Source organism: Pocillopora damicornis, chromosome 11, assembly GCF_964200805.1.
Source record: "Pocillopora damicornis chromosome 11, jaPocDami1.2, whole genome shotgun sequence".
Classification (NCBI taxonomy): Eukaryota; Metazoa; Cnidaria; class Anthozoa; order Scleractinia; family Pocilloporidae; genus Pocillopora; species Pocillopora damicornis.
Window position 1 is genome coordinate 20,556,942 of NC_142680.1, and position 24,028 is coordinate 20,580,969.

The 24,028-nt window shown below is 37.6% G+C and overlaps 4 protein-coding genes across 4 annotated transcripts; all 4 read left to right on the plus strand.

Moving 5' to 3' along the window:
- The first annotated feature begins 698 nt into the window (after nucleotides 1-698).
- LOC149038118 (melanocyte-stimulating hormone receptor-like) lies at nucleotides 699-3,854 on the plus strand. Its single transcript, XM_089187165.1, has one exon. The coding sequence runs from the start codon at nucleotides 1,545-1,547 to the stop codon at nucleotides 2,526-2,528; it is 984 nt and encodes a 327-aa protein (XP_089043291.1). The 5' UTR covers nucleotides 699-1,544; the 3' UTR covers nucleotides 2,529-3,854.
- Nucleotides 3,855-7,862: 4,008 nt separating this feature from the next.
- LOC149038119 (melanocyte-stimulating hormone receptor-like) lies at nucleotides 7,863-8,870 on the plus strand. Its single transcript, XM_089186435.1, has one exon. The coding sequence runs from the start codon at nucleotides 7,932-7,934 to the stop codon at nucleotides 8,868-8,870; it is 939 nt and encodes a 312-aa protein (XP_089042561.1). The 5' UTR covers nucleotides 7,863-7,931.
- Nucleotides 8,871-9,626: 756 nt separating this feature from the next.
- On the plus strand, nucleotides 9,627-10,781 carry LOC149038120 (melanocortin receptor 4-like). The gene has a single exon (XM_089187098.1). It carries the CDS (start codon nucleotides 9,849-9,851, stop codon nucleotides 10,779-10,781), a length of 933 nt encoding a protein of 310 aa, XP_089043224.1. The 5' UTR covers nucleotides 9,627-9,848.
- Nucleotides 10,782-16,206: 5,425 nt separating this feature from the next.
- LOC149038121 (melanocortin receptor 4-like) lies at nucleotides 16,207-17,133 on the plus strand. Its single transcript, XM_089187952.1, has one exon. It carries the CDS (start codon nucleotides 16,207-16,209, stop codon nucleotides 17,131-17,133), a length of 927 nt encoding a protein of 308 aa, XP_089044078.1.
- The last annotated feature ends 6,895 nt before the right edge of the window (nucleotides 17,134-24,028 follow it).

The following is a 24,028-nucleotide window of genomic DNA, read 5'->3' on the forward strand; positions in this document are numbered from 1 at the left end:
GACGGAGTTTAAAATAATTGTGAAATACTAATAATATCAAAGATGTCTGTCTGTACGTTTGACTCGTAAAGCTAATTTGTTCCTATTTTGGTCTCTTTTCTCAATGAACTTTCATCGATAGGGAGCTAATCAAGTGTCCATATCATCTATGTGAAATCAATACTTCAATCATCATCAGTCTCGACAAACTGAAATTACGAAGATCAAGCTGGCAACTTTGAATGATCTAAGAAAAAATTGGATTCGTGACATCTCCGAATGCATCAAACAATTAAAATGTAAATTAATTTATGTATTAAAAAGAAGCTTGAATCTGAGGGATTGTTTATCGCATTTTGATTAAAAAATACTGATATAACAGATGTCTCTATTTTTTCCTTTTATTGCTATTTTATCCGTGAGGCACCCCACAGGTTCCAACGGTCGATCAGCTGAAAAAGGATTCTTTTTCGCCTATGAAAAAATGATACCACAGATGTCTCTCTATTTGCCTCTCACTGCTGTTTCATACAAGAGGCTCGTCACAGGCTCCGGAAAAAGGAAATCAACCTTTTGGCACAACAGACAATTTGCTTCCGCACTTTGAATTAGCAAACGCTGATGAGGAAGTTTTTATGTGTTTATGGAAGGAAGTTTCAGTCATCGTCGCTCGGCGTGTGCTGTTTAAACGAAATGTTATGCACCCCATCTTTTGGAGGAGGATTACATCAAAGATTTACTCTCTTCTCAGCAGTGCATATGTGAAATGAAATTGACTGGAAACGGTTCTTACAGAGTCCTCTTGTTGTCATGAGCTTTTGAACTCAGTGAACGACAGTGGTGTCGAGAAACTAAATCATTTTTAATTTGCCCCTGCTTTTATGTTGGAAGTCCATAGTCAGCATTCAAGTTGTCTCCAACTGATTGACGTTTCGCCTTCCCATTCAAATTTGGTTTCCAGAAGCTGATCATAACTTAAACAACACTCACTCATTTATGCAGCTATCAACGTCACTTTTCCTAAGTAAGGCTGGTTTTTGCCTAAAACTGTGGGATGAAAACAAAAGGACAATATTTTATTTTAATTTTACCTCTTAGCGCAAAGTCATTCAAAGATTGAACCTAACAAGTTGAATATACATGTGGTGTAGTTGTGACGTTTAACACTGCTAGGCGACAAACATCCTGCCTCTCCTATTTAACAAAGATAATTAGAAGGAAAAGTCGCTGTAAAAAAAAACTATTTCATCTTTGGAGGGAACTTCTAGAATTTATCGATGGAATAACGTGACAGAATTACCCGTTGCAAAGAAGTTTACAAAGAGTTATATTTAATGTGACTCTTGTGAAGAAATTGACAGCCCTTGCTCGTCTGAGTAACGAAGGATTGTCCATCGCGCCATAAAATATTAACATTCGTGGATGTTTTGTTCTTATCGCGTTTTGATAAATCATAGCTGAGGCAAAAGTGAGGCTTTAAGAAAAATGGTTCACCATTTTTTGGAAACAAATGACTGTATTTCCAAACATTTCAAACGACTACACGCGACTGAAAAAGTTTTCATATGGTTATTTTGAAAAAAAAAAAAAAAGCTGGTGCTCTCAGTGCGGCAGCAAATTCAATGGGAGATGGAACGCAAGTGAACACATTTGAAGAACTTGTATGTTCCTCATCTTTGGCTGGCGAATTTGAACAATTCTCAGTGCGTCTGTCAGCAATCATCATTTTCTTTTCCCTGACAGCATTTCTTGGGAATTCTCTGATCTTCGTTGCACTTCACAAGGTGTCTTCCCTCCATCCGCCGTCCAAACTCTTGTACCGTTGTCTGGCAACAAGTGATCTGTTAGTTGGTCTTGTAAGCCAGCCTCTCACTGCTACTCTTTGGATGTCGGTTGTTTTCGAAGAGTGGAGACTTTGTCGATTCGCATGGGTAGCAGCCTCCATTTCAGGGTATGGATTATCTCTTATGTCTTTGTTGACAATGGCAGCCATGAGCGTGGACAGACTTCTCGCCCTGTTTTTGGGGCTGAGATACAAACAAATTGTAACTTTGAAGCGCACATATATCATTGTCGCTACTCTTTGTATTATAACTTTTGTCGCTACTCTATGCAACGTGTTAGATTCTCGTATAGCGCCTTGGTTTGGTCGAATTGTCATCTCATGTTGCCTATTAATCTCGATTGCTTCATATGCTAAGATTTTCTGTGCTCTTCGCCGTCATCACGCTCAGATACAAAGTCATGTTCAACAACAGCCGAGCCAACCAAATGCATTGAACATGGCGCGATACAAAAAGGCAGTGTACAGTGCACTGTGGGTGCAGTTAGTGTTACTTGCTTGTTATGTGCCAGTGATTTTAGTGGGAATTGTGATGGCTCATATAAAAGGAAATTCATCACATTTAGTCGTCGCTCTTGGAATAGCGAGTACCCTGGTTTATTTTAACTCCACTTTAAATCCGTTTCTTTACTGCTGGAAGATTAGTGAAGTAAGAAGAGCAGTTAAGAAGACAATCAGACAAGCGCTTTGCTGTCCACGAGGTTAGATCTTCCATTATACTCTTTTTTAGTTGTTTCAAGCGAGTAAGTAACGTGACGATGCTATTAGATAACGCATCCTGTCGGGTATATCATTGAATAGGAAGAAGTAAGAAGCTTAATGAAGTCGCTGCACAAAGCTGATTAGATATTCTCATCATGGATGAACATGGCTCATTTTGCGCATGATAAAGCAAAATCATGGAATCTACACGTCAACGATATCGTGCGAATTTGAGAATGGTATTCATCTTAATTGAGGGAGGCGTTTGACTACAGTCGGCTTGATACAAAAAAAATTCCTTATCTTATTAACAACCAATGATTTCAATCGCGGCTTCCGTGGATAAACTTTATTTCCAAGTGTATGCACAGCTAAAGGACAGAGAGTGGTATCACTAACGGCAATACTTGGGACAAGTAAGTTTCATGCGACGGCAGTTATTTTGAATACAACAACCTATGATTTGATCGACATAAAAAATGCCGTCTACGCAAAGTAGGGCAAAAAACGGGACCCTAGTTTGATTTTACTTACTCGTTTTACTATCTTCGTAATAAGAAAGTACATGTATAGGATAAAATTGATTCCGAAAGGGTAGTGAAGGAGTGACTTTTAAGTTCTTCTCTTACGGGTGGTAAAATAATTTCAAATTTTTAACCTCATTGCATGAAATAAAGCGCATGACTTTGACACGATATTGCCGTACGAGCCGTTCAAAGTAAGTCTTGTTAAAGACAAGAAATCGTAATTTTGAGCGAAAAATTCCATAATAAATTGTATGTTTCATCAAAAATTTAAGGCCGGTTATTTACAGAAGGTCTAACCCAAACCGTGTTTTTACGCGAGCAGTGAAAAGCAGGTGTTCTTTGTAAGAGGGTAGATTAATCATAATAAATGTCCTTCCTTTATTAGATCTCGACCTTCTAGATACTATTCACAAAAATATATATACCAAGATAAAAGGTTCAGCTAAATTGAAGATGGCTTAGAACGCAGTTTTGTCAAACAACGACTGAACTTTGTTTAAAGAACTGGGTCTTAGTGTCAACAGATAAAATCCCAGTGAAATATATTAACTTTCGAGATTCTGTAGTCTCTTGTAATCTTTCCTGAAGCTAGTAAAAATTACCATTTTTCTGTTTGATGGCAAAATATTTCGTAGAAGTGGAGAAGACTTATATTTATAGCATTTATTCGAAGATAAAGTCGAAATGGTGCCGATGAACTCACTAACTTCTAAGAAGCTCATCGATAACATTGTTTGAACAATGAAAACCCGGAAAGTACTAAAGGCTAAGCTTTTTTGTGTAAATAAAGAGATCACCTAGATGACAGGCGATGAGAAAGGATTGTTATTATTTTGAGGGTGTTTATCATTACCCAACATTAGATTATCATAACCATTTCACAAAGAAAGCTGCAGAAATAGCAAAGGGAAATTATACAGGCATCTCCTGATGACGATCGAACTGAGAAACATATCACCAAGGTAGAACTAAATATTGACTCGAGATTTCGTTTTTATCAAAAATCCTGACGTGAGAAATATGAATCAAGGATTTCTAACCAAATAACAATTTGCGGTGCAAGGCATTGTTTAAGACGTTTTACTTTACTAAAACCAAACCTGATTATCGCTGTTTCTGGTAAAGTTCTCTTTTAAGGATCAATCGTTTGTGAAAGACAAAATTTGCAAAATGATCAGAAGATCCATGTAAATCATGTAAATGGTTCACCATTTTTTTTGGACACAAATGGCAATATTCCCGAGCGTTTCAAACGTGTAAACGCGATTGAAAAAGTTTTCATACGATGATTCACATGATGATTCATATAATTATTCATATGATTATTCATATGATTATTCATATGATTATTCATATGATTGTTCAGTTTCAGTGATCAACGCAGTTTAAGTTATTTCTAGGCTGGGCAGGTGCTCTCAAGATGGAACATTACATATTGCAATCACACGTAACCTGAAGGAAAGACCAAAACGACTACAGAATGATGGTGGAAACAAATCTAGCCAAAGGTGAAGCACAGACAAACGAATTTAAAGATCTTCGGTGCTCCCCTTCTTTGGCAGGTGGATTACAACCACAGTCAATCTATTTCTCAGCTGCAGTTTACATTCTCCTCTCCATCACAACATTTCTTGGGAATTCTCTTATCCTTGTTGCCCTTCAAAAGGAATCTTCCCTTCACCCACCGTCCAAACTCTTGTGTCGTTGTCTGGCAACAACTGACCTACTGGTTGGTATTTTTAGCCAGCCTATGATGGCTACTTATTTTATGTCCTTGGCTAACGAAAACTGGAGTCTTTGTCGATACGCAAGCGACGCCACTTTCCCAACAAGCTATACATTTTGCGGAGTTTCTTTAATAGATAATTACTTCGGTTCGCAGCATTATACCCAATAATGCTGCGAACCGAAGTAATTAACTATTATAATTATTGACCCTCATAAAATCCTATTGTTCTCTCTCTGCATTACATCGACGATTTCAGTCGCCTCTTCATATTGATGTTTTGGTACACCAACAATGCAACTGGCAAGCGTTGTCCAGTAATAATACAAATTGCATAATCCTTTTTCATTCCCCAATTCAGCCATTGTTAACTACTTGCAAAGATGATATAATCATTGACTCTCATGAAATCCTACTATTTTCTCTCTCCAACAATGTAATTAGCACGTATTGTCTAGTAGTTATACAAATTACATAACCCTTTTCATTTCCCGGAATTTAGTCATTGTTAAATCCTTGTAAAGATTATGTAACTTTCCACATCTTTCAGGTGTGTGATTGAATTTCATGCAAACGTAATTTGCATTGTATATTAACGCAATGCACTTGGTTATTTGAGTTGTTTGTTGGAAGGCAAAGAGTTGCTACTGTTTTGAAGCTTGATGGAGGATTCTTCGGAAGACGGAAGAAACAGGGTTACAGGGGTTAAGCGAAAAGGTTTTAGACGAAAACCAGAGCGAAGATTATAATCAGTCAGTTGTAATTAGTACTCACAGTACGAAAATTGTTATTTCTTACAAGTGAGAAAAACTTTCATTGTCAGATGTGCCCTAAATAAACTGTAAAATGTTTTCGTCTGTACGTCTCCTGGAATGGTACTTCTCATGGTGTATTCATTTACTTTTTAACTTCAGATCTTCATCATAAATTATGCGCGGACATTCGCGAATTTTCAAAAATTACTGAGTGGAAAAGTAACGAAGTAAATACCACAGTCATGCAGCAATATTAAAAATATTGCTGGAAGCAGGCTGCATTATTAAAAATATTGCAGTGCAGCCAGCCCACTGCAATATTGAACGTTTTAGCGCGTTTAGGATTACCCCTGATAATTTCCCTGCTACCAAAAAGGACCGCCACCGTTTTCCTCAGACAGTTGGACTTGACTGAATATGAATACTTTCTCAGGCTGAAATCGCCGATATAATGCTGAGAGAGAACAATAGGATTTTATGAGGGTCAGTAATTATTTATTGACGATGACGGCCATAAGCGTGGACAGGCTTGTAGCCCTATTGTTGGGACTGAGATACAGACAAACTGTAACTTTGGAACGCATATATATCATGCTAGCTGCCTTTTGGGTTTTATCAAGTTTAACTGGTTTGTGCTGTATTTTAAATTACCATTATAGCCTTATGGCTTGGCCGTATAAGCATATCACTATTTCTGCTAATCTCAATCATCTCGTACACAAAGATTTTTCGTACACTCAGTAATCATCAGGCTGAAGTACAACATCATGTCCAACAACAGTCGAGCCAACCAAATGCATTGAATATGGTGATCACATACAGAAAAGCGGTGTACAGTGCACTGTGGGTGCAGTTTGCATTACTGTTTGTTATTCAACACATTTTATAATAGAAACTTTGATCAGCCAAAGTAACACATATTCACTGCACTTAGTCGTTTTCTGGCGGTTAACGATAGGCTTAGTTTAATTTAACTCTACATTAAATCCGTTACTTTACTGCTGGAAGATTAGAGAAGTGAGACAAGCAGTGAAGCAGACAGTAAGACAAGCTCTTTGCTGTCCGTGGAGCTAGATCCTTCTCGGGTTTCACTCCTATCTATACTTGATTGCTTGACTGATTAATTGACGTTTGTTGGATTTTTAATGCAAAGGAATATATGAGAAACTGGAAAAACATCCAAACAAGGAACTTTTAGAGTTTATCGACGGAATAACAAATCAGCGCGAGAATTACTCGTTATAAAGAAATTGACAAAGAGTTCTATTTAATGCAACTGCGAGAGGAAATTGGCTTCTCTTGTGACATAATTGAGTATTGGAATTGCAAATGATTTAATTTTGGAGGAACGTGGGCTTCAATCTTGAAAGAAATGTCTCCTATATCATAAATCATTTCTTGAACAAGCTTGTTCGGTCAAGATATCTGGTTAATAATGATAATGTTGCAAGATGTTGCGTTGAAATATTGCGTGCGTTTGAGTGATCGTGACCGGCCGGGTGCTGTTGATAGGAAATATCTATCGTTGCAAATACAGGTAACTGGCGGGGAAAAGGAAACGACCGTATATTGAACTGTATGGCGACGACTAATTATATAGGAAGTGTAGCGCAAACGAACACCAGGTTTCGAAAGTGGCTTTTCAACCTTTCTGGCTGATGAGTTACCGGCATCAATCAGCCATTTCCTTCTCTACGGTGTACTTTCTCCTTCCATCACAGCATCTCCTGGCAACTCTCTTTTCCTTGTTATAAACAGTTGTCAACTTGAATTTGTTTTGTCATTTGAAAAATATCCATATTACTTATGAATGTTTGAAAATGTCATTGATAATAACAAACATTGTGTAAGTGGGTGTATGGATTTAAATAAACACTTTCCTTTTCTTAATGAATTCTTTCCAAAACTTCTAATTTTCCGAGATTAAACGTAAGACTCCATCTTCTCCACTCAGCTAAAGGTGAATTTCTACCTGAGAAGACGACGTTTAAAATAATTGTGAAATACTAATAGTATCAAAGATGTCTGTCTGTACGTTTGACTCTTAAAGCTCATTTGTTCCTATTTTAGTCACTTTTCCTTATGAACTTTCCTTGATAGGGAGCTAATCAAGTGTCCATATCATCTATGTGAAATTATACATCAAACCATTAAAATGTAAATTATTTCAAATATTAAAAAGAAGCTTGAATCTGAGGGGTTCCGGAAAAAAGAAATGAACTCTTTGGCACAACAGAAAATTTCTTTACGCACTTTGAACAAGCAAACGCTGATGAGGAAGTCTCTATGTGTTTATTGAAGGAAGTTTCAGTCATCGTTGCACAGCTTGTGGTGTTTAAACGAAACATTTCTCGTTGCCAGTTGCCTCAGTACAAGAAAAAGGAAACGATTACAGAACAATGTCGACAACAAAGTTCACTAGGGGTGGAACACAGACGAAAACATTTGTAGAACTGTTATGCACCCCATCTTTTGGTGGTGGATTACATGAAATATATACTTTTTTCTTAGCAGTGCACATTCTCCTTTCCATCACAGCATTCCTTACAAATTCTCTCATCCTTGTTGCCCTTCACAAGGAATCTTCCCTCCACCGACCGTCCAAACTCTTGTACCGTTCTCTGGCAACAACTGACCTGTTGGTTGGTCTTGTTGCCCTACCTCTCTATGCTACTTATTGGATGTCCTTAGTTCAGGAACACTGGAGCCTTTGTCGATACGCATTTGACGCAGCCTACATCACGGGCTCTGCATTGTTTTTAATGTCTTTGATGACGATGACGGCCATAAGCGTAGACAGACTTCTCGCCCTGTTGTTGGGTCTGAGGTACAAACAAATTGTAACTTTGAAGCGCACATATATCATTGCAGCTACCATCTGGATTTTATCTCTTTTCTCTTCTTTATGCGCTTTACTTGATGACCGTATAACCTTTTTGTACCGTCTCATAACTATACCTCTTTGCTTGGTTATTTCACTCGCATCATATACAAAGATTTTTCGCACTCTCAGATATCATCAGGTTCAGGCAGAAGATCCCGTTCAACAACAGCCGAGCCAACTAAATTTACTGAACATAGCTCAATACAGAAAAGCAGTGTATAGTGCACTGTGGGTGCAGTTAGCATTAGTTGTTTGTTTTGCACCATTCTTTATCGTGGTAACCGTGATTGCACACAGTAAAACACATTCATCGCATTTGGTCATCCTAAGGGGAATAACCGTTGTCTTGGTTTACTTTAGCTCGACGTTAAACCCGTTTCTTTACTGCTGGAAGATAAGTGAAGTAAGACAAGCAGTAAAGCAGACAATCTCCGCCTCCTCTATGTTCAGTTAGCGCCCATTTTTCTTATCTTGTTGACCAAAGGGATGAAGAAAAGAAATTACATCATTGGGCGAAATAGGCAAAATAGGCAAAAAATTTTTTGCTAATAAAAATCATCATCACTTTCCTGACGAAAATGAAAAAGCTGGTAGAGAGCGAGTTTAAAAAAATCGTTGGCGCGCGGCACAACATCTTGTTACGGTTTTGTTTTTAATATCAATCCGGTGACGAAAAATGGAAAGAAAAAGCCAGTCATTATAATTGATTCAAACATTTAAAAATACTTTTGCATCTGTGACCAAAATTTTAATTTGAATTGTTTGATTCATTCGCAAATTGTCTCAAATCCAACTTTTCTAAGACGAAGTAAAATCGCCAGCTTGAAATTTTTCTTTCTAATTTTTCATGGCTACTAATGATACAAGTTTGAAATTCACACGAATGATATGAACATCAGGTTAACACCCTATCATTGAAAGTTGATCCAGGTAAAAGAAGATTGTTCGTCATTCTTTTAAAAGAATGATACACAGATGTCTCTCCATTTTCTACTTGTTGCCATTTCATACTTGTTGTCATTATTGGACGCAACTGTCAATTTCCTGAAGTATTTTAAATGAGTTAACGCTGATGAAGAATTCTCAGTGTGTATTAATATCATTAGCTGAAGTATGAGGTTTCATTGATCGTGGTTGGATGTGGGCTGTTTAGACGATATATTACTCCTTGCAATCTTAGATAACTTACAACAAATTTCAGAAGAGTTGGAACACAGACGAAAACAATTGAAGAACTGCTATGCTCTCCCTCTTTAGTGGGCGGGCATCAAGCAGAATCAGTTTCATACATGAGGCATGCCACAGCTGCAAATTTCTGACGCATTTTAAATAATTAAACGCGAGGGAGGAAGTCTTTATGTGTTATTAAAGGAAGGTTTCAGTTGGACGAAATATTTCTCGTTGCAAGAACAGAGGAAACAAATGCAGAATTATGTCGACAACAAAGTCCAGTAGAGGTGGAACACTGACAAAAACAATTGAAGAACTGGTATGCTCCCCCTCTTTGGTGGGTGGGCTTCAACCAGCATCTTTCGCAACAGTCAACATTCTCCTCTCCATCACAACATTTCTTGGCAATTCTCTTATACTTGTTGCCCTTCACAAGGAATCTACCCTCCATGCGCCGTCCAAACTCTTGTATCGCTGTCTGGCAACAACTGATCTGTTGGTTGGTCTTGCTGCTCAGCCTCTCTACGTTACCTACTGGATGTCCGTGGTTCACGAACACTGGACTCTTTGTCATTACGCAGTGAGAGCAACCTACATCATAGGCTCAGCATTATGTGGAGTTTCTCTATTGACGATGGCGGCAATAAGCGTGGACAGACTTCTCGCCCTGTTGTCGGGGCTGAAATACAAAGAGATTGTAACTTTGAAGAGTGTTTATATTATTATAGCTTGCTTTTGGGTTTTATGTCTTGTCGCCTCTTTATGCACCATTTTCGATCAGCGTATAACCGCTTTGTATACCCGGATATCGATACCACTTTCGCTGCTTATTTCACTCGTCTCGTACACAAAGATTTTTCGCACTCTTAGAAATCGTCAGGGAGAAGAACATGATCAACTACAACCGAGCCAACCAAGTGTACTCAACATGGCGCGATACAGAAAAGCAGTGCACAGTGCACTGTGGATACAGTTAGTATTAGTTGTCTGTTATACACCATACCTTGTTGTGGGAATTGTAGTCACTTATACTACAACATATTCATCACACTTAGGCGTCGCATTGGCAATGGCAACTATCTTAGTTCACTTTAACTCGACGTTAAACCCGTTCCTATACTGCTGGAAGATTAGTGAAGTGAGACGAGCAATGAAGCAGACAATCCGACAAGCACTTTGCTGTCCATGGAGTTAGACCATCCTTCAGTTATACATAATAATATAAGTACTTTTAGTGCAAAGCTGACCAATAGAGAACGCTTGCCATTTAAATTTTTCCAAGATTAAACGTAAGAATCCATCTTCTCTGCTCAGCCAAAGGCGAGTTTTTTACCTGAGAAGACGGAGTTTAAAATAATTGTGAAATACTAATAGTATCAAAGATGTGTGTCTGTACGTTTGACTCTTAAACCTCATGTTCCTATTTTGGTCACTTTTCCTTATGAACTTTCATCGATAGGGAGCTAATCAAATGTCCACATCATCTGTGTGAAATTAGGACTTCAATCATTATCTGCCTCGACAAACTGAAATTACGAAGATCAAGCTGGCAACTTTGAATGACATAAGAAAAAATTGGATTCGTGACATCTCCTTATGCATCAAACTATTAAAATGTAAATTAATTCAAATATAAAAAAGAAGCTCAAATCTGAGGGATTGTTTATCACATTTTGATTAGAAAATACTGATACTAAAGATGTCTCTATTTTTTTCCTTTTATTGCTATTTTATCCGTGAGCCACCCACAGGTTCCAACGGTCGATCAGCTAGAAAGGGATAGTTTTTCGTCATGTGAAAAAAATGATATCACAGATGTCTCTATTTGCCTCTTACTGCTATTTCATACAAGAGGCTCGTCACAGGTTCCGGAAAAAAGAAATCAAATCCTAGGCACAACAGACAATTTGTTTACGCACATTGAATGAGCAAACGCTGACGAGGAAGTCTTTATGTGTTTATTGAAGAAAATTTCGGTCATCGTCGCTCGGTGTATGCTGTTTAGACGAAACATTTCTTGTTGCCAGTTGCCTCAGTACAAGGAAAAGGAAACGAATACAGAACAATGTCGACAACAAAGTTCACTAGGGGTGGAACACAGATAAAAACATTTGTAGAACTGCTATGCACCCCATCTTTTGCGAGTGGATTACATCAAAGATTTACTTTTTCCTCACCAGTGTACATTCTTCTCTCCATCACACCATTCGTTACAAATTCTCTCATCCTTGTTGCCCTTCACAAGGAATCTTCCCTCCACCCGCCGTACAAACTCCATTACCATTCTCTAGCAACAACTGATGTGTTGGTTGGTCTTGTTGCCCAGCCTCTCTATGCTACTTATTGGATGTCCTCGGTTCAGGAACACTGGAGCCTTTTGACGCAGCCTACATCACGGGCTCTGCATTGTTTTTAGCGTCTTTGATGACGATGACGGCCATAAGCGTGTACAGACTTCTCGCCCCGTTGTTGGGGCTGAGGTACAAACAAATTGTAACTTTGAAGCGCACATATATCATTATAGCTACCATCTAGGTTTAATCTCTTGTCTCTTCTTGATGCACTCCTCTTGATGACCGTATAACTCTACCACTTTGCCTGGTTATTTCACTCGCATCACATACAAAGATTTTTCGCACTCTCAGATATCATCAGGCTCAGGCAGAAGATCTTGTTCAACAACAGCCTAAATGTACTGAACATAGCTCAATACAGAAAAGCAGTGTATGGTGCACTGTGGGTGAAGTTAGCATTAGTTGTTTGTTTTGCACCATTCTTTATCGTGGTAACCGTGATTGCACACAGTAAAACACATTCATCGCATTTGGTCATCCTAAGGGGAATAACCGTTGTCTTAGTTACTTTAACTCGACGTTAAACCCGTTTCTTTACTGCTGGAAGATAAGTGAAGTAAGACAAGCAGTAAAGCAGACAATCAGACAAGCACTTTGCTGTCCATGGAGTTAGACGATCTTGAGTTTTACCCGATCGTACTGGTACTTTCAGTTCAAAACTGACCGATAGGGAACGCTCGTCAATCAGCTACACCATGATATATATCTTTGCTCGAGGTCTCTCGATTGTATTTTTCGCACCTTAACAACTAAAGGGAAGGCAACCGAAAAACTAACCATAAATTTATAAAAATAGTTTTAGTGCTACCTCACATTATCATGATTAGATCAATTCATAATCTAAGAAAAGATATGCACGCGCAGGATCATACTCACGTTTGTTATTATAAGAAAGTGTAAGAAACAAAATTGAAGCAAGAACGGTTAGTACAAAGTTCTCTTTCAGGTTCACCGTTTTGCTGAAATTATAGGCTAAAGGGAAAAAGGAATATTAAATGAAAAAAAAGTATCGACTTTTAAAAATATCACATAGAAAGGGTTGCTTTATTTCCAGTTTGTTCATGGTGTATTTTTCAGTTGTCTCCAAGTGATTTTGATCCTATGTTTACCATTTCCGAGCTATTAACTGTCCCAAACTTTTCCCCTATATTTCTTTCAAGTCGTTTCAAAAAGTTTTATTGAATTCAGAATTGACCAAAATTCAGCGAGAATATATCCAATTGATTATCGGGCGTAGAAATAGCAGTATATCTAAAATATACTGCTTATTTCTTTACTTAAAAAAAAGTCGCAGCCGAGTTCCTTTATTGATTTGAATAATTGACAGCACGGCCAAGCTCACAACTTCATCACGCCGCCAAGCAAAGTGTAAAATAAAAAAGTGCGAGAGTCTAAACTTGAACAACAGGAGTCTAGGTCTAAGTCTAGGCCTTAGAAACTTTGAACTTTCCTAAAAAAATAGCAAAAAAATACGCATCATTTAGATTCTCAATGTTAACAAAGGAAAATTATCTATCTATAAGCGCATGCATAATCATTTGACCGCTGTGTTGCTCATTTATTACTGTCTACTAGTCAAGCTGCAGTCGCTATTCGGAATAATTAAAAAAGAGAAAAGTGGGAAGGAGAATTGCCAGAAAAAGTACTTCTACACAAGAATCAAATTAGTTGTTGCATTTTTTTAACAATGAAGGCACTCGTGTGGTTTGCTTCTCAGCTATTTCCCCATCGGTGAATAAAATAATGGTTTAAAACTTAAAATAAATAATGTAGAGTCGAATGAAAAGTAAATATGTTACGAAATGAATAATTTAGTATTTGATGAAATTTCGTACTCAAAACGAGGCCGAGGGTGTCATGGCTGGATGATGTCTTCTCAGTTTCCTGTGTGCTTCATATCTTAATTAACCCTTTAACTCCCATGAGAGACCAAGATAGAATTTCTCCTTACAATATCAATACAAAATCAACCAGATAAGTAGTGAGAATCAAGAAAAATATCCATTTGGGGATAATTAGTTGATCCAATACTATTTTCTCTGAACTAACATAATAAGAATTGCATGACTGATTGTAGGGAGACTTACAAATTTGATCTGGGAGTTAAAGGGTTAACGCGCACTGTCTATTGGTTAAGATGCGGTCGCTATTCGGTTGGCGCGGTACAGAGAGACTGTGTTCAGTGCACTGCGGGTTCAGTTAGATTTAGTTGTTTGTTACGCATCAATCTATATCAATCACACTTATCGTTATATGGAGAGTAGCAGTTGTCTTAATTTTAACTTGAATTTGAATTTATATCCGTTCTTTGCTGCTGGAAAATTAGAGAAGTAAGACAAGCAGTAAAACAGACAATCAGAGAACCACTTTGCTTTCATAGCGTCACCTCCTCCTCGGTCTGGTCTTTTAAGACTTTCATTAAGTCACGATTGTTATTAGGGAGCGCTCCTCAAAAATATTATTGATTAAGCAGAAGAAATAAGAAGTTCAGTAGAGTCGTTGTACGTCGAGCTTTTGTCAGTAGTCTTTTCAAAGAGTAAACGCGAGTGAGGGAGTTTTGAAGTAAATGTTGCTGATGAAGGTAGAATTGAACAACTGTGCGACGAGTTTTGATAATTCCTTAGCATACGTCCGTTGATTTTCGACCACGACTTAAAAATTGTTTTCTTCACTTCAGTATTAAGATGTTACCATAGTGATGAAAGGAAAATTTTGAAAATTGCCCCAGAGCATTGAAAAATTACCTGCCGTTTATATGAGAGATTTCTTGATACAAAAACACTTTTATTATCTCACTAACCAGACGTAGGAAGTAAGAAAACTAGATCATAGGGTCACATAGGCTAACTTTTCCTCGTTATTGTTTAGTACTGTCTTCAATAAAGGAAAAATATTTCAATTGGGCACTCAGACAGTAATATAGCCGATGTCTATTTGTTTGTCAACGAAATTACCTTTTAGTGCTTATTTGTACTAAAACTGACATTATTTGAGATAAAAAACTTGTCGCAGCCCACCCAAACGCTTTAGTAGTTTCAGTAGCTGAAGTCGCCATTCGGAGAAATTGATAAGTCGTTGGTTTGTCTATCAGCAATTTTCCCGTCCAAAAATAAAACAATGGATCTAAAGTTGATATATAAGTATATATATATATACCCATTTTCCAAAACGTTGCTATTTGAAAAATATTTTAAATAGTCTATATATATATGTATATATATTTTTTCTTTTCTCATCACATAGTGTCTCTTTTTGATGAGAAAAGAGAAGACATATTTATTTGATATAAATTTTCAAATTTGAAAGGTTTTTAAAAACAGGTATTTACATATATGTATAACGTCGAAAGAAACGTAGTCATGTAAACAAGGCATAATACAATTCCGAATCTGTCGTGGCAAGCAGGTGTCTTCTTAACAACTCATTCGTTCCTCAGTGTGCGATATAAAGCACGAGGCAATTTTAGAGAGTTTGAAATATAGGTCAGGGTTAGTAAAGACGAAGCCTCTCCTAGAATAATTGTAAATTTTTTATCGATAGTTGATAAGCTTTGAGCGCCCATCCCTTCATTTTCCATCTCGATTAATAAATTATCCTGTTTACTTCATTATTAGGAACTAATTGTCATCACCGAAGAAGAGTCGCTAATTGCCTAAGAGAATCGCAGGAACAAAAATTGAATAACTTTTCTTTTACAGTTACAGGAAATGATTTGCTGGTGTGATAACTTGATCTTGTTACTATTTTGTTTTTAGTTCTAGTCGGATACGAAACGGACAGAAAAAAAGCTACAAAGCGCAACTAGATACGCAGTTAATTTAAAATATTTTGAAACAAGTTTGTATGTGTGGCCGTACATTAATTTTGAATAGTTATGTAGTCTACGTGATACATTAGGTGGTTGTCGCGCATTCAGTTTTTCTCATAGAATAATTGACACCACCAGCTTGAGCTTTTGCTTTTTTAGCTTTCTGTTGCTAAGAATGATTCAAGTCTTCACTTCACACGAATATGGACCCTTGACTAGCATCCTATTATAATGGGATTCGATTCTGGTAAAGAGCGGCTCTTTGCCGCACTGTATATAAAAACACCGAAATAACAGATGTTTCTATGTGTGCTATTTCAAAATTGAAATTATGCATTTTGATGAGTAAGTCTTTATACGATTGTTACTTGAGAAGTTAGGCTTCAGTAGTGATTACTGCCATTTTTCGTTGCAAGAACAGAAACCCACAAGAAAAGGAAAACGCCGAAGACAGAATTATGTCGACAACAAATTTCAGTAGCGGTAGAAGTCACACGAAATCATATGAAGAACTGTTATGCTCTCCCTCTTTGATGGGTGGGTATCAACAACTACCAATTTGCTTCTTAGCGGTTGACATTCTCCTCTCCATCGCAACATTTACAGGAAATTCTCTCATCCTTGTGGCCCTTCACAAGGAATCTTTCCTGCATCCGCCGTCCAAACTCCTGTATTGTTGTCTGGCAACCACTGATTTGTTGGTTGGTCTTGTTACTCAGCCTCTCATTGCTCTATGTTGGATGTCCGTGGTTCAAGAACACTGGAGCCTTTGTCGCTACGCATATGACGCAGCCCACATCACAGGCCGTGTATTGTTTTTAGTGTCTTTGATGACGATGACGGCCATAAGCGTGGACAGACTTCTCGCCCTGATGTTGGGACTGAGATACAAGCAAATTGTAACTTTGAAGCGTACGTATATTATTGTAATTACCTTTTGGGTTTTTAACCTTGTCGCTTCTGTATGTGGAATCTTTTTTCCCCGTATAATCTTTTGGTACAGCCGACTAGTTATATCATTTTGCCTGGTAATATCATTCGCATCGTACACAAAGATTTTTTGCACTCTCAGATATCATCAAGCACAAGTACGAGATCAACAACAGCTGAGCCAAACAAATGCACTGAACACGGCGCGATTCAGAAAGGCAGTATACAGTGCACTATGGGTGCAGTTAGCATTAGTGGTTTGTTATGTACCAATATTTACAGTGGGAATTGTGATCGCTCTTACTAAAAAATATTCATTACTCTTAGTCGTCGCACGGAAAGTAGCAAATATTTTACTTTGCTATAACTCGACGTTAAACCCTTTTCTTTATTGCTGGAAGATTAGTGAAGTGAGACAAGCAGTGAAGTGGACACTGAAAGAAGCTCTTTGCTGAAATAGGTCGTTCTTGAATTGTTCTTCAGACTTTAAGAGCAGACTTATTAAGGCACGATTATATTTGGAGAGCAGTCGTTAGATAAGTTATTGGATAAAAACAAATAAGTGGCTCAATAGAATAGTTGCGCAGGCTGTTGTTTATAGTCTTTATATCTCTAAGAACGCTATGCTTAAATACAAGATGTCATAATCGGAGAAAATATATGTAAACATTTTATTTTCATGTTTTCTCCTCCTAGTAATATGAAGGCATCAGATAAAACTTCAAAGAGTAGTTTAAGAGATGTGTTTAAAGCCGATGTTGTGTGTTACGATAAAACTATTTTAACTAGTTTTCCTATAATTAAAAGAAAGCGCTTGACGTTGATGTTGGCGCCATATTGCCAAAATAGGCATTGAATTTGTTTCGTCATCAGAAAAATATCCCTAAAGTTTATGTGAAGAAGTTTTCCGTACTTTTGTATTTAACTGAAGTTTATGAAAGTATACGAAATAAAATTGACCATCTCTGTTACAGAATTTTTTTACGAAACGATCGATTATCTGAAATTATATTGGCAACGGCAAAAAACAAGTTTCGCATCATTTGTATAGAGGTCACCATATGTCCAGTTTGTTGCTGGTGTATGTTTAGGTTGTCTCTGAGTTTTACGGATTTTATTTCCTCCGTTTCCGAGTGATTAACTGCTGTCCTTAAGTTCCTCAAATGTTTTTTATTGAGTCGTTTTCATAGCTTTTGAATGAGCTTAGAATTTGCTTCAATATCATACCATCTTATTATCGCCCTAAAAAACATGTTTATTTCAACCATTAAAGAAGTGATAAAAAAGATTTTTTTTTAAGACGTAGGAGTCCCATGTCGTATTGTGAAACAAAAAATATAGCCCGTGTCTTTGTGTTTGCTAAGGGAATTCACACTTGGTGATGATTAGAAACTAAACTGAAATGTTATTTACGGAAATCAACAGCTGCTTGCGACACACATGTTCTTGTTTAATTAATTTTCATGCTTTCTTCGCTGTGCTGGATTATCAAAGAGGAACAGAAAGAAAAATTCATGAGGAAGAACTCTTGTTAAAGGAGGGATTGACGCATCTATTAGCGATTAGATCTTTCGCCTGGTTTTTTAGAGAGCCGGTCTTTATTCGCGGTTCACATATATGATTTTCAAATATTCACAGTCATTTAATTATCAGTTCACGGGCTTATATCGCACTCACATAATGACCAGCTCCCAGTTAGCTTCTAAGCTCAGTTGGTGGAGCACTGCACCGTTATCGGAAAGGTCATGGGTTGAAAGGTCATGGGTTCAAATCCCATATAGGCATGAATTCTTCTTAGGCCTTATTTATGTTACTGCTCAAGAAGTGTTCATTACTGTGAAGATTGCTTTCATCTTCACGTTTCTTGTTTTGTTGAAGAGGAAACGGAGGTAAAAGAGCCCCAAAATGTTATTAATTACCCAGTCAAATTCAAATATCCTAAATTAAGTTTGCATCTGTGGCCTTACATTAATTTTTAATCGCTACATGCATTCAAATTGCTGGACTGTTTGTCATGGATTTGACACCCTTAGCTTCAACCTTCTTTATTTTCAGCTTCCTGAGGCTGATAATGATTTAGGGCTCAACCTTACACAAGTAATATGGACATTTGATTGACACCCTATCAATGAAACTAGGTCGCATAAACATCGCCTTTGATCGTTCCAGGTTCCCATTATTAGCACTACCTCATGGTGTTCCTTCGCCCACGAGTCGTGTTGCTTAAGGCCTCAAACTTATTGACGGGCGAAGTAACTCGTATTGAAACCTTTATAGTGAGTACCTTATGGCCGTTTAAGTAAAGCGGGATCGTTTGTTACAACATGAAAAAATAATCTTAGAGATGTCTTTGAATATGTGCCTCTTATTCCTATTTCACACGTGATGTACACGACAAGTTAGACACAAAAAAGGCTTTTTTGACGGAACAGACGATCTTCTAACGTATTTCAAACGAGTAAAGATTAATGAGGAAGTTTTTAGAAGATTTATGTAGGAAATAGGGTTTCAGTGATCGTCGTCGTACAATTGCTGTTTTAACGAAATACTTTTCTCGTTGCAATCATGAAAGAAACAAGAAACGAATACAGAATAAAGTCGACCAAGCTTTTTGAAATTTATAATCTACCACCATACAGGGATTATTTCTCCAATTAATCATCATCCAAAATAATGATATTACATCTAAATAAGCTGCTTATTCTGTCTCTCAAAAACTGACAAAAGAGAGTTTCCTTATTATATCGTCAAACAAAAATATACCCGATGTCTTTGTGTTTGCTAAGGGAATTAACTTTTAGTGCTAATTTGAATTTAAATTAAACTTATTCTACTAAAAAAATAGCTACAAGGAGACGGGTATTTACATATATGTAGAACGTCAAAAGAAACCTAATCCGGCACGTAAACGAGGCCTAATACAAGTCCGAATCTGTCGTAGCAAGCAGGTGTTTTCTTAACAACTTATTCGTTCCTCAGCGTTCGATATTAAGCACGAGGCAATGTTGTTAGGGAGTTTGAAATATGTGTCAGAGTTGGTAAAGACGAAGCTTCTCCTAGAACAATTGTAAATTTTTCATCAACCATTGATAAGTTTTGACGACCCATCCCTTCATTTTCCATCTCGATTAATAAATTATCTTGTTAACTTCATTATTGGAAACTAACTGTCATCACCAAAGGAGAATTGTTAATTGCTCAAGAGAATCGTAAGAACAAAAATTTAATAATTTTCCTTTTACATCAAAGCTTACTTGATACGGAAGTATTTTTTCGTCATATTGTGAACAAGAAATTAGACGCAAATAAATTGTATCAAGGGTCTGCTGGCGAAAGGAGAAGGACAATATTTGAAAGTAAAAGGGGAAATTGCAGAAAATCTTTTGCTGGCGTGATAACTTGATTTTGTTTTTAGTTCTAGTCGGATACGAAAGGGAGAGAAAAAAAGCTACGAAGCGCAATTAGATACACAGTTAATTTCAAATATTTTGAAACAAGTTTGTATGTGTGGCCGTACACTAATTGATTGTCACGAGTTCAATTTTTCTCCTAGTACAATTGACATCGCCGGCTTGAGCTTTTGAATTTTCAGCTTTCCGTAGCTGATAATGATTCAAGCCTCTTTATATGGAATTTTTTATCGCCGTATAATCTTTTTGTACGCCCGCCTAGTTATATCATTTTACCTGGTAATATCACTCGCATCGTACACAAAGATTTTTCGCACTCTCAGATATCATCAAGCACAAATGGGAGATCAAGAACAGCCGAGCTAAACAAATGCACTGAACATGGCGCGATTCAGAAAGGCAGTAAACAGTGGACTGTGGGTGCAGTTAACATCAGTTGTTTGTTATGCAACAATGTATACGGTGACAATTGTGATCGCTCATACTGAAAAATATTCATTACTATTAGTCGTCACACGGAAAGTAGCAGTTATTTTAATTTACTTTAACTGGACGTTAAACCCGTTTCTTTATTGCTGGAAGATCAGTGAAGTGAGACAAGCAGTGAAGCAGACAATTAGACAAGCACTTTGCTGAGTTAGGTCTTCCTCGAGTTGTTCTTCAGACTTTTAAAGTAGACTCACTAAGTTACGATTATTATTGGAGAGAAGTCGCTAGATAAGTTATTGGATAAAAACAAATAAGTGGCTCAACAGAATAGTTGCGCAGACTGTTGTCTGTCTCTGTCCGACATGAAAACTAGTGCCAAACACGATTGTGCACATGCTCCGCATGAAACGCAAACGAAACTGAAAGTGTTGCGATAAAAAGGGCTTGCACTAAATCAAATCGATAATTTGGATATCCTTTGTAACTCTCCCGAATTACTTATTTTGTCCAAGGTAAATGCCAGGCATTGCTTGCGAATTTTTGTGAATTCGACAGCTGTAACTTGTTCAAACAAGCTCAGCTTAATAAGCTTGTAACTAACACGAAGCGGCAATACAATTAATACACGCCAGAATAAAGTAAAAGTTGGCAATCGTCGTCACTTAACTGCAGGAACGTCTTTCATTGTCGGAAATCAGAGAAAGTTCGGAAAGATGAGGAACATTTGAAGGAGGAAATCTCAACTAAAAAAACTTAAAATAAAAGTATTTACCTTACACTCAAAAATCTGATACAACCATGCGTTCTTACCTCTGTCGCGGAAATGGAAGGCACGTTTGACTATTTTACAATCTTGCTTCCTCAGTCCGTCATGAAAATGTTTCAAAGTCACTAAGACAGAGAAAGTACTATGAAAGACTCGAAAGCTATAAGAACGGAGAATCGCAACGGCGCGTTGTGAAAATGAAACTGGGAGTTCCTTGGCCCATAAATCTGTGCAAGCTTGAAGCCGGAAATTCTCCAACTGAAATTGAAAGAAGAGCCGCCAAAAGTACAAAGATAGAATTGGTTTGTAATAACAGATAGAGTCTAATTGTCTTTTGGAGAACGATTTATCTTATCCTAGGAGATTTATTTAAAATACAAATGGACAAGTCGCATTTGGTGAATGAAATATTCAAACAAAAAATGTTTTATACAATTGAGGAGCTGTGTAGCCACCCTTGTTGAACTGATTAAATAAAAACATGAGTGGCCAAGTGTTAACTGAAATGGTTCAGTGTCGAAATGACAGCTAGCTGTACTTTGGTTCAGTAACTTGACAAAAACGGTTCAGAGTGGTGTGAAATGGCCTAGGTTATCGGCAAATGGTTACTCGTAGCCGCAATGGTTTAGTATCGCATCAATCTACTCACCGTAAAGTGAAATGGTTTAGCGTGACCCCAAATGGTTTAGCGTGACGACAAATGGTTTCGTACAAACCGAAATGATTTCGTGTTACAGCGGTTGGTGCAGTTGGTTTACGCCGTAACCGCCAAAAATACAAAAGTGAAATGGAAAAGTCAAGCTTGAAATTGAATAGGATAAGAATCTCAAGGGCGCCTCAAAACTATAAAAAACTATATAGTTTTAAGGCGCCCTTTAGTTGTAGTTTCGTCGTCTTAAAACAATGAATCGCTTCATCACGTTTCCCAGCTATGGTTCTTACTGTCTAGACAGTAAATGTGCTGTTGCGTAAAATGATGCATTTTATTTGTATTTTTATTATTCCTTTTGTTCCGAAATATCATTTACTTACTGATATTGCGACAAGATGATGAGGGTATAAATTTATTCGTTAACAAGCTAAAATAGACAAATATGAAAAAGGTTATTACCGGAGTGAGGCTCTTTGAGTCCAGTGGACAAGGACGACGAGGCTACAGAAATAATTTTTTCCTGTGGTGAACATCGAGTGGATGGCGTGGCGAATACCTCGTTCTGGCGAATTTTGCGCCAAATTGGATCTGAATGACGTAGGTTGTGACGTCAGACCCCACATAGACTGTTTCATTTCAAGCTTGACTTACCTATGCATCCTATGCAGAACGAAAAGAGACTGGGAGCGATCAGCTTGAAAACGAGGCTAGTTGGGCCTGGTAAATAAAAATGGCCGCCTGATGTGAAATGCGCCAGTTTTTTGTTGTGTTCCAAACTGTACCAAAAAGAATTACAGAACCGAAAACGGGGAGAAAATTTCTTACTAGAAGTTTCCAGACGACGTTATCGTCAAAAAACGTTGGCTCCATGCCATTCGTCGAGACGAAGGAAAAGCGTCTAGAGTCAACCAAAACACGAAGATCTGTTCTCGTCATTTTAAGCCCGAGGACTTGGTTAAAGCTATTGGAGGTCAGCGTGTTTATGTAAAGGCAGGGGTAATTCCATCTCGATTTTCGTGGTCCAAAGGCTCTCCGAAAAAGCGAGCACCTCCTAAATGTCGCAATCTTTCGTCTACAACAGAGTGTTCAAACAAGGAGACTTGCAATCATCTCAAAGTCAAACAACTGCAGATGCAGCTGAAGCAACTTCTGAAACCTGTACTTCATCAGCAGCTTTTAGTTATCATGATGTGGAAAACAGCTTAAGCTCGTGTGAAGATCAAACAGAAGAAGTTAAAAAACTTGAAGGAATTCGAGGTTTTGAACTTGAAAATGCGAAGTTAAAGGCTGAAATAGAGGTATTAAGTATAGGTTTAGGTATTTTTCAGATACGCAATTTTACTAACGACGAGGACATTGCCTTTTATACGGGATTTCCTAATTTAGCAACATTTAATGTTGTGTTTGAATTTTTAAATACTGGATCGAAAGGGGAAAACATTAGGTACTGTTCATCAAAAGAAAGAACTGTCCAAAAGGAGTTTTACGATAGTGGAAACGAGGAACCAGAGGGATGTACTAGCATAGGTAGACGAAGAAGCTTAGAACCCAGAGAGGAGTTCTTCCTTGCTCTTTGCAGACTGAGAAGGGGATTTGCAGAAAACATCTAGCTCACTTGTTTGGTATTTCGCAGTCGACAGTAAGCAGAACATTCCTTTCTTGGATAAATTACATGTATTTAAAATTTGGTCAAGTATCTATATGGCCTAATAGGGAGGTTATAAGAGCTACAATGCCTGACAGCTTTAAAGAGAAATACTCTTGCACCCGTGTAATAATCAATTGTACAGAAATTAGATGCCAAATGCCTTCCAGCCTTCTGTTGAATTCCAAATTGTTCAGCTCCTATAAGAACCATGTAACTCTAAAAGGCTTAGTTGGAATTGCTCCCAGTGGAGCTATAACTTTTATCAGTCAGCTATATAGTGGAAGCATTTCCGATCGCGAAATTGTTGAACAAAGTGGTTTCTTGAAGTTAGAATTTGACAATGTTGACACCGTGATGGCCGATAAAGGTTTTACAATTGAAGACCTACTCCCACTAGGTGTAACCCTAAACATTCCCCCCTTTTTAGGGTCTAATAGCCAAATGA

Excerpts from the sequence above, each read along its gene's own strand:
- LOC149038118 (XM_089187165.1), top strand. The coding sequence starts at position 1,545 with ATGGTTATTTTGAAAAAAAAAAAAAAAGCTGGTGCTCTCAGTGCGGCA.
- LOC149038119 (XM_089186435.1), top strand. The coding sequence starts at position 7,932 with ATGTCGACAACAAAGTTCACTAGGGGTGGAACACAGACGAAAACATTT.
- LOC149038120 (XM_089187098.1), top strand. The coding sequence starts at position 9,849 with ATGTCGACAACAAAGTCCAGTAGAGGTGGAACACTGACAAAAACAATT.
- LOC149038121 (XM_089187952.1), top strand. The coding sequence starts at position 16,207 with ATGTCGACAACAAATTTCAGTAGCGGTAGAAGTCACACGAAATCATAT.